General features: G+C 49.6%; 1 protein-coding gene across 1 annotated transcript; it reads left to right on the top strand.

Moving 5' to 3' along the window:
- The first annotated feature begins 334 nt into the window (after positions 1-334).
- LOC123100462 (uncharacterized) lies at positions 335-1638 on the top strand. Its single transcript, XM_044522395.1, has 2 exons — positions 335-1027; positions 1097-1638. Exons 1-2 carry the CDS (start codon positions 413-415, stop codon positions 1298-1300), a joined length of 819 nt encoding a protein of 272 aa, XP_044378330.1. The 5' UTR covers positions 335-412; the 3' UTR covers positions 1301-1638.
- Positions 1639-10071: the final 8433 nt, after the last annotated feature.

Raw genomic sequence — 10071 nt, 5'->3', positions numbered from 1 at the left:
CACTCACACGTGTGGCAGTTATTGTCGTCAAAAAAGAGAACAGACATGCGAAAATCTAGTCGGCGACTTGCAGTCCGCACGGCGGCGGAAACCAAGGGTGCGCGCGGCCATGGCCAATCTCGATGCCGCCTTCTCACCCTTGCGTGCAGCTGGGCCGCGGTGCGTGGCGAGGCTGGGCCTTTGGCGCGCGCTTGTGAGAGGGAAACAGCGCGGTGGTGTTGGCGAGAAAATTGGTGAGGGCGGTTGCGAAGAGAGAGGGGAGAAGTGCGGATCGTGCGAAGCGGATAGAGCCCACCTGTCGGCGCTGCTATTTGCCGGCAGTTGCTAACACACAGCGTACGGTTCCCTCTTCTGTCCAAGCCAGCGCGCGACAGCAACCGACCGCCCACGCTCCAGTACGCGCGCGTCGTCCATGGCGGTGAGCTTCCACCCGGCATTTCCATTGGCAACCGCGCCGCCGCTGCCCCACCACCTCGACGCCACCGCCGACCCGGAGGTCGCCGACGCGCTCCTCGGCTTCCTCTGCGACCCGATCGACCCCGCCATGGACGCCGGCATCGACGGCTTCCTCGACCTCAGCCCGGTCGACCCCGACGATGGCGCCGACGTCGACGATGACCTGCAGCCCTGCGCCAAGAGGCCGCGAGCCGGCTGCGGCGGCGACGACGACGGCCACGCGTGGCTGGACTTCGAGGGCGTCGATGGCCAGCCGTGGAGGCCGGAGTTCCCGACCGAGTTCGTCCTGCCACTGCCCCCGCCTCCGCCCGCGCCGCAGATGCCTCACGCGGGGTTCGTGCGCGGGGCGGACGCGAGGAGAGCCGAGGGCAACGGGAGGGGCGGCCAGACCGCGCCTAGCGCGGCGGCGAGGGAGCGCCGGAGGCGGATCAGCGAGAAGACGGCGGAGCTTTCGCGCCTGGTCCCCGGCGGCCACAGGCTGAACACCGCCGAGATGCTGCAGGAGGCCGGCCGCCACGTGAAGCTCCTCCAGGCCCAGGTCGGCGTGCTCGCGCTCATGCGCACCCTCGAGGTAACGATGAGCACCAACCGCCACAACATTCCTCTGTTCTTGTGCGTTTAACTGGTTGAACTCCGGCAGGAGAAGATCGTACCGCCCGTGGCGCGAGAGCGAATGCACGCGCTGCTGACCTGCGGCGGCGTGCAAGAGCGGCTGGCGGCGGAGGCCAAGTGCCTGGTGCCAAGGATGCTGGTGGAGGCCATGGCCGAGGACAAGGCCGTCAGGTCCAACGCGCCGCTCATCAGAGACCTCACCCGGTTCGGCGAATCGCTGCCGGAGCAGTAGCTGCCAGACGCGGAAGTCTCCGACCACGGAAGCAACGCGCGCGCATGACCATCCGTGACTGTGCGCGTCTCGACCATGCACGCAAGGTGGATCGTTATCAGTTTTTGAAGACAACGATCGTCGTGCATGCACCGCCGCCGTTTGTCCCTGTCCGTTTTTTTTTTTCAAAGAAGCCGCTGTCCCCGTTGATAGGATGCATGTGTGTGTGTGCATAGCTAATCGGTAGGTTAATTAATTAGGTGTAGGCATCACGGTCAATTTAGATCTGTTTGATTCAAGCTAAATGTAGTAACACCGCATGACACCGTTCGAACACGGCTGGATTTTGTAAGCGCATGTATGGGACGATGGATCATATCATATGAATATATGATTATCAATAGATTTGGTGACTTTTAGTTCAAATATATTTTGTGATGTCTTTCTCGCCGTAGCCACCAAGAACCAATTTAGATCGAGGAGAGAGAAGGAAACCCGAAAACCAACGCTCGCTACCGGGCTTCCTTATCTCCGGCGGCGCAACCCGAGACCTTTGCTACATGTGCATTCAACAGTATACTTTTTTTTTTCTGATAAGGGTTTTGGTTGTCCATAACTTTGGCTCGGGCTTCGCCGAATAAGTTTCCTCTAGATATCAATTCAAAGCTTTGGTTCTCCCAACATTTGTCGTGATGTCCTTAAGGAGGACATTCCGCGTCTTAGTGTTGAGGTACTAGAAGCTGCACGCTTCGTCCTTGTTGATGTAGGTGGCTGTCATTGGATTTTAACAAGTTCACGGTTGGGACAGTGTTTGTGGATTGTTTTCGTCTTCATGCTCTTGTGTTGTTGTTGTTGTTGTTGTTGTTGTTGTTGTTGTTGTTGTTGTTGTTGTTGAGCGTAGTTAGAGGCCCGATAGTGCAAGGTTGACACTTAAGGTGTGTTTGGTTCTGAAACGAAGTGGAATGAAATGTCATGGTTCCATTCCATTCCACTAGAATAGGTCGGTTTCGTTTTTGTGCTGGGTAGAGGCAATCATGTGAAATGGAACGGTTCTATTTCGGTGTTTGGTTGAAGAGATGAAATAGAATAAATTTAATTTGGTTGAAGAGACATAAAACTACTGTTAATATTCTTTTTTTTGAACAAAGAAGGATTTCCCCCTCCGATTTCCATTAAGGGAATACAACAAGCGAACTACAAGCACCAATTTTTTTGGAACCGAACCATACCAGCCTACTACTGTTAGTATTCTAACCTGCAGTTAACCAGAAAGAGGAAACTTGCACTCATCATCGAGTTATGGCCTTATGGGTCGCCGCCGATTGTTGCGGCTGCCACGCACAGGGGCGGGCCCAGGAATTCGAGGGTGTGTATTCAAAATCTCAAAGGCAGCTTTTCGAAAGCCAAAGCTTTGTTTTGGCGTATAAAACTGATTCTATTACCAGTTTTGGCTTCCTAGTCTGTTAGAGGGTATTCTCTGCAACAAACTCTATTAAAAACATGCTAAGAATCATGAGATACAAAGAGAAATCAATAACCAACATCTAATTAGCAAGATGAATTTAGTTCAACTAAGAATTGACATGAGTGGAGCTACCCCAAATACCAATTTTAAAACTCACAATGTATTAAGACACATGAACACATCTAATTTGATGAATAGTTCGTACATACTAGTAGATGAACCCAGGGCTTAAAATTGAAGACCGATGCGTGCAAAGATCAGTACCAGAGGGGGCAAGGGATGGATTTCGTGCTGCTGGAATCTGGATGATGTGTCGTGTCGCGCCGCTCGCCCGTGCCTACCGCCGTGCGTGCAAACATGAATCTGGATGATGCGCCAGCTGCCAGTGCCTACCGCCGTGCGTGCGAACATGCGATGGCCGATGCCAATCAGGTCTACCGCTTGGCGGGCTTGCTTGCGAACATAATTTGGAAAATAGGGGAAGGGCGCCGCTGGTTCGTCTCCTAGATCAATAGGTTTTCCTTTTGCCGAAGGTAACTGAACCCGCAATTGGTGCATGGCTTCGGCAATTCCTAAATGGCGCCCGCTGCACCCGTTAATGAGTTAAATGCAAACCGGATTAGACTTTGTTTTTCTACTAAAATAGAAAAAACGCGGGCGTTAGGGTGACTGGAACCTTTAATTTGATCTCCTGGTGCAAATAAGCTGGGGTAACCACCAGGGTCCCCTCACCTCTTCTGAAAAATTCTCCCTTTCTTTCTTTTTCTTCTTTCCTTATTTTTCTTCTTTCTTTTCTTTTTTTCCTATTCTTTTCTTTCCTTTTTCTTAATGTCATTAAGTTAAAAAAATAGGTGACTTTTATTCAAATCGATGACTTTTTCAAAAGTGATGATTTTTTCCTAGGAATTTGTGAACATTTTTTTTCGAATTTGTTAACTTTTTCTGAAAATCGATGAACTTTTTTGAAAATCAATAAAAAAATTGAATTTGTTAACTTTTTTTGGAAAACCGGTGAATTTTTTTTCAAACCGATGAACTTTTTTTCGAATTTGTGATTTTTTTTTGAAAATCGATGAACTTTTTTTCAAACTCGACGAACTATTTTCAAGTCGATGAACTTTTTTGGAAAATCGATGAACTTTTTATCAAATTTGATGGAAGTTTTTGAAATTCGATGAACTTTTTTTAAACTCGATGAACGTTTTTTGAAAATCCATGATTTGTTTTTTCAAAATCGATTAACTATTTTTCAAATTGTTGAACTTTTTTCAAGTTTGTAAACTTTTTTGAAATCAGTGATTTTTTTCTAATTCGTGATTTTTTTTAATCCGTGATTTGTTCTGAAATCGGTGAACTTTCAAATTTTCTTCAATTTTTTGTTAAAAAAAATCTTGTTTTTACAAAAGATATATGCAGTAAACAGCGTGTCGCACTTACTCTTGAATCTTTCGCGCTTTATTTATTCACTAACGCTTGGTTGTTCTACACGTTGGGCAATAGTGTCTGAAAAGCTTGACAGCGCGAGCTTGAATCCTCACGGAAGCAGAATATTTACGGCCGTTTTTTGCGCTATAATTTTTGCGCTTAAGGCACCGGTTAGGAGGTCCCCGTGGCTTCTGCGTGCGCACAGTGCAGCCTGAAGGGATTTGGGTCTATGATCCATGTCGTGGGTGGTGAGAGCGAACAGCAAACTGGGCTAGCCTCTGTTTTTGGGCACAATTGGTAGAGTGAATAGCATAAAACTACCACAATTCGTGTTAGGGTTTCAAAAAACTACCACAAATTTGTTTGTGACTGATAACTACTAGATTTCGACTGTTTCAAAAAATCTAAATTGTCTGCTGCTAACATTTTAAACAGGTTTATGACAGGTCGGGCCTGCTCCTAAACAATCCGTTTGTTTGACCGTTTTATTTGACTGTTAACGTATATGTGGGACCCACATGTAAGTTGCTCTTCTTCCTCTTATCTTTTCTTCTCCTTCTCCTCCTCCTGACGAGCACCGCCGCCCAGGAGCACGGGCCGCCAGCCGCGTGCCATGGCCAGGAAGCACCGCCAGCCACGCCCAAGGCCGCCACCAGCCGCGCGCCATGGCCAGGGGCTCAGGCCGCTACGCCACGGAGCACGGGCAGCCGTGAGCCGCGCGCCATGGCCAGGAGCAGCAACAACGGCCGGCAAGGAGCTCCGCCTGGACCAGCAGCAACGAGATGTACGGGCTGCCACGAGCGGCGCCATGGCCAGGAGCAGTAGCAATGGTCGGCAAGGAGCTCCGCCAGGAGCAACAGCAATGGCCGGCACGGGCTGCCGCAAGCCGCATGCCATGGCCAGGAGCAGCAGCAACGACCGGCACGGGCTGCCGCAAGCCGCACGCCATGGCCAGGAGCAGCAGCAACGGCCGGCACGGGCTGCCGCAAGCGGCGCGCCATGGCCAGGGGTGAAGGAAATATGCCCTAGAGGCAATAATAAAGTTATTATTTATTTCCTTATTTCATGATAAATGTTTATTATTCATGCTAGAATTGTATTAACCGGAAACTTAGTACATGTGTGAATACATAGACAAACAGAGTGTCCCTAGTATGCCTCTACTTGACTAGCTCGTTAATCAAAGATGGTTAAGTTTCCTAGCCATAGACATGTGTCGTCATTTGATGAACGGGATCACATCATTAGAGAATGATGTGATGGACAAGATCCATTCGTTAGCTTAGCATTATGATCGTTTCAGTTTCATTGCTACTGCTTTCTTCATGACTTATACATGTTTCTCTGACTATGAGATTATGCAACTCCCGAATACCGGAGGAACACTTTGTGTGCTATCAAATGTCACAACGTAACTGGGTGATTATAAAGATGCTCTACAGGTGTCTCCGAAGGTGTTTGTTAAGTTGGCATATATCGAGATTAGGATTTTTCACTTCGTGTATCGGAGAGGTATCTTTGGGCCCTCTCAGTAATGCACATCACTATAAGCCTTGAAAGCATTATGATAATGAGTTAGTTGCGGGATGATGCATTACGGAACGAGTAAAGAGACTTGCCGGTAACGAGATTGAACTAGGTATGATGATACCGACGATCGAATCTCGGGCAAGTAACATACCGATGACAAAGGGAACAACGTATGTTGTTATGCGGTTTGACCGATAAAGATCTTCGTAGAATATGTAGGAGCCAATATGAGCATCCAGGTTCCGCTATTGGTTATTGACCGGAGATGAGTCTCGGTCATGTCTACATAGTTCTCGAACCCGTACACTACAAAAAAAAAAGACACATCCATGACATTTTGGGACGAACGAAATTTTTTTCTATCATACTTATGACACTTCTATGACGATAATTGTGACAAAACCCGGTATCATCATAGATATGGTGGGGTCCTACTTCTATGACAAAAAATCATGACAAAAAATGGGATTTTCGTCCTGAGCGGGCCAGAGACGCATGTGCATGACATTCTTTGGGCCATCCATGACGGAAAAAACCACGGTAGAAGCGAGGGCAAGGAAAATATCGGGGAGTTCCTGGTTACGGTGGGTGGTCGGGGGCCGAGCGATGCACGTTTCTCTCGTACGTACGCGCGTGTGTGCGAGGCGTTGGGCTCTGACTGAACCCGAGCGAGGCGTTGGGCTCTAACTAAACCCGAGCGATTGCACTGCAGGCTACGCGTTACTGAACCCGAGCAATCGATCGATCCCTTGCTGTTAACTGAACCCGAGTGATTCCTTCGCTACTGCTGCTAACTGAAGCCGATCGAACACTGCTGCTTCCTTCCCTGGATGAACAGTGAGCGTTGTTGAGGGGGTTTGGATGAACAGTTCCCGGTGGGGGGTTGGATGAATAGGACCCCGTGGTAGTAGAGGCCGTTGCCGCTGGATGAACAGTACCTCGATCGATCGAGCCGATGGATGAACAGGACCCTGTGGAGGGCTGGATGAACAGGACCCCGTGGAGGGCTGGTTGAACAGTAGCTGGTAGAGGGCTGGTTGAACAGTAGCCGGCGGAGGGCTGGATGAACAGTAGCCCGTGGAGGGGTGGTTGAACAGGACCCCGTGGACAGGGCTGGTTGAACAGTAGCCGGTGGAGGAGCGCCGGTGGAGGCTGGATGAACAGGAGCTTGTGGATGAACAGTCGCAGGTGGAGGCTGGAGGAGGTTGTCGGTGGATGAACAGTAGCCCGTGGAGGCTGGAGGAGGTCGACGGTGGATGAACAGTAGCCCGTGGAGTCCCATTTTGCGGTACGCCACACCCCTCCCGATGAACAGGACCCCCGTTTCGACCGTAGCGCTCCAACACAAGTTCGTTTCCTCCATTTTGTGGTACGCCACACCCCTCCCGGTCAACAGGACCCCGTTTCGACCGTAGGAGGTCCAACAGAAGTCCGTTTCCTCCGTTTTGCAGTACGCCAGACCCCTCCCGATGAACAGGATCCCGTTTCGACCGTGGCCGGTCGAACACAAGGCCGTTTCCTCCGTTCTGCGGTACGCCAGGCCTCGTTTCCATCGTCTGTTCTGTCCAAGCCGGTTGGCTCCCGATGAAGACGATGACGCATTCCGTTCCGACCCAGCCGGTTGGCTCCCCATGAACATGACGACGACGCAGTTTCTCCGTTCCGACACAGCCATGTACACGAGCCCTGGCCGTACGTATGCACGAGTAGGCGTTCGAGACCCCGCCCGTATGTACGTACATGGTCGTATTTACTTTCTTGCACCCTGGCCGCTGTACGTACGTGTACAAGCTACGGGCGCGCCTCTACTACCACACGTGCGCGCCTCTACTACTACACGTGCGCGCCTCTACATCGACCAGTATGTACGTACACGTTCGCGACCAGAATGACATCGCTACGTCCGCTTCGACCAGGTGGGTCCCGACTGTCAGGCACTTCCTTGCGTGCGAAGATGTAGCTGGTGGGTCCCAGCAGTCAGGGGAAAATGTTTTTTCGTGAAATACGATGGCCCGTCCAGTGGGTCCCTGCTGTCAAGTGGAGGAATAATTATTTTGCGCGTAATTAGGAGGCACTTCCTTGCTGCGGCCGTGGACCCAGCTGTCAGCCTCTCCACGTATAGTACTCTTCCGATGGAAGTCGTTCCTTGACCATGTTGACCATGCCGCACCGAGAGCACCAGGCCGGTGGACGACGGCGAGGCCTAGGAAGGGGACAACGCGGAGCCGGGGAAGACGCGACAGTGGATGCCCACGCGAAGAGGAGTACGAGGGTTCACTGGTTCGGCTGCGGTGTGAGGCTGTCGTCGCCGCAGGGCTTGGCCAGCGGTGGGAGTAGTAGGGGGCGGTGAGGCTTCCGCGGCAGCACAGCCGGCCACGGGAGGCAGGAGCAGGCGGTCTCGCCGGCGCTGGTTTGGGCGGCTGGTGCAAGAAGAGCAGCGATTGAAGAAGCAGCAGGACCGTTTGATTCAAATCCAACGGTCACTGCTGCTAGAATCGTTTGTTGACTAAGTTGACAAGCCCTGCGTACGCGTCAACTTAGTAGGCCCACGGGTCAGCCTCCCAACCGGTGCGCCCCAGATGTCAGTGGAAGGAATCATTTTTTTCGCGTAATAAGGAGGCAGTTGATTGCGTGCGGCCAGGCCAGCAGAGGGAGTAGGGTGGGCCGGTGAAGCCTGCGCGGCATCACCGCGGGCCACAAGAGGTGGGAGCAGGCAGTACCGCCGACGCTAGTTTAGGTGGCTGGAGCAGGAAGATCAGAGATTGAAGAAGCACGTCAGCTGTTGGCTGGACATCCAACAGTCACTACTGCTAGAATCGTGTGTTGACTGACAAAGCCTTGCGTAAACAAGTCAGCCTCGAAATCTGTGGCGTGTACAACCAATTTGCGATTATTTTTATAATTTTAACTCATTTTCTAATTCGTATGGAATTTATTGCAGCCCATTTTCCATTTTTAGAATTGCTGCCCATTTTCTGGTCAGTACCAGGGTTAAAAAATTGAACTAAATATGTGTGAAATTTTGAAAATTCGCAAATTTTTGCTGGGGAAGAAAATATTCTTAATCCAAAAATTAGTAGCCATACTAAAACAAATTTAAAAATAAATTAGTACTATGTTATGTTAAATCCAATGAAATATAAAATATCAGTGAAGAACAAAAACAAAAAAGGAAACTGATTTCCCATTTGCTATAATGTTTTTGGAATTTTCAACCCCTTTGATATTACTTTTAACAGACACTGACCATACTCTTTGGCCAGGCCGGAATGCATCCCTCCTTGTCTTGAAAGATTTGCAACCCAGTAAGTCGGAGAAAACAAATAGGCCTAGCTTGGGTATTCTTCAAAAAGAAATACTGGGCTACCTATTTTCCTAAAGAAAAAACTGCTGGGCTGGTCATGTTGTTAGACGGGCCGCAGAGACCGTACAACCCAGTTTATAGCCTGCTCCTCTGAATTACTACTCAAAAAAGAAGTTGTGCAATTCTGTCGTTAATTGACTATACGTTGAAAATGATGTGGGTCCCAGATATCAGCAGGGTGGATTAGAGTAAAAAAACGAGGGGTGCATGTGAGTAGTAAAAGAGGCGCTTGCTTGTGTTCGGGAGTGGACCTGGTGGGTCCTTACTATCATACTCACAACTACAGTCCTCTCCCGATTCACTATGTTGACAGGGCCGGACGGCGGCGCCGCGGTGAGCGCACCAAGGCAGAGGATAAAGTGTTGTCGCCAATGTGCTGGGCTGGGTCGGACATTCTTATTGAAAAATAAAAATGGACCGGAACTATTTACGACGTTGACTACGATTTGCATGGGTCCGCTGGTTGTAGGAAGAAAATGGTGAGAGAAAGAAGAATGGTCGCTATCTTTGCCTAAGAATAATATCGACTGAATGTAACGACACTATCATAGGAAATAATATCCTCCTGTTAAATCGTGAATTTAAAGAATTGGTGCATGAGCATTGAGCTTTATTTATTTACTTATTTATGTTTAGGGGAACATGAGCATGTACCTGGGCCGGATTCATGTGAGAGCCTCCCTTTCAGTTAATTATGGGCTCCTCTATTGTGCCTTCATCAGTGGGCTTCATGTTATCAACAAGTGGAAAATGTGTTCCGTACCAAAAATAGTATGCGCTACGTACGACACGGGGCACTAAAGGATCGGACCGTGCAACGACTTCCAAAACATTGTGTTTGTCGTTCTAACAACACATTTATCCAACCAACAGACAAAATATACTACTGATTGTACATTGAAAATAGCAGCAGCAATAACCAGGGCTGGGGGTGCAACAGAAGCAGTAAGCAGGCCAGAAGAGTAAAGACACGTCTCTCTCTTCCAAACCAAACATCAGCCATCATTA

The sequence above is a fragment of the Triticum aestivum genome, chromosome 4D (assembly GCF_018294505.1).
Source record: "Triticum aestivum cultivar Chinese Spring chromosome 4D, IWGSC CS RefSeq v2.1, whole genome shotgun sequence".
Lineage (NCBI taxonomy): Eukaryota > Viridiplantae > Streptophyta > Magnoliopsida > Poales > Poaceae > Triticum > Triticum aestivum.
The sequence above is the reverse complement of the archived record's forward strand: the minus strand, read 5'-3'. Positions and strand labels throughout refer to the sequence as shown.

Bases quoted from the DNA above. Each gene is read 5' to 3' on its own strand.
- LOC123100462 (XM_044522395.1), top strand. From the start codon at position 413: ATGGCGGTGAGCTTCCACCCGGCATTTCCATTGGCAACCGCGCCGCCG. The intron at 1,028-1,096 runs GTAACGATGAGC...GAACTCCGGCAG, and splicing joins CGCTCATGCGCACCCTCGAG to GAGAAGATCGTACCGCCCGT.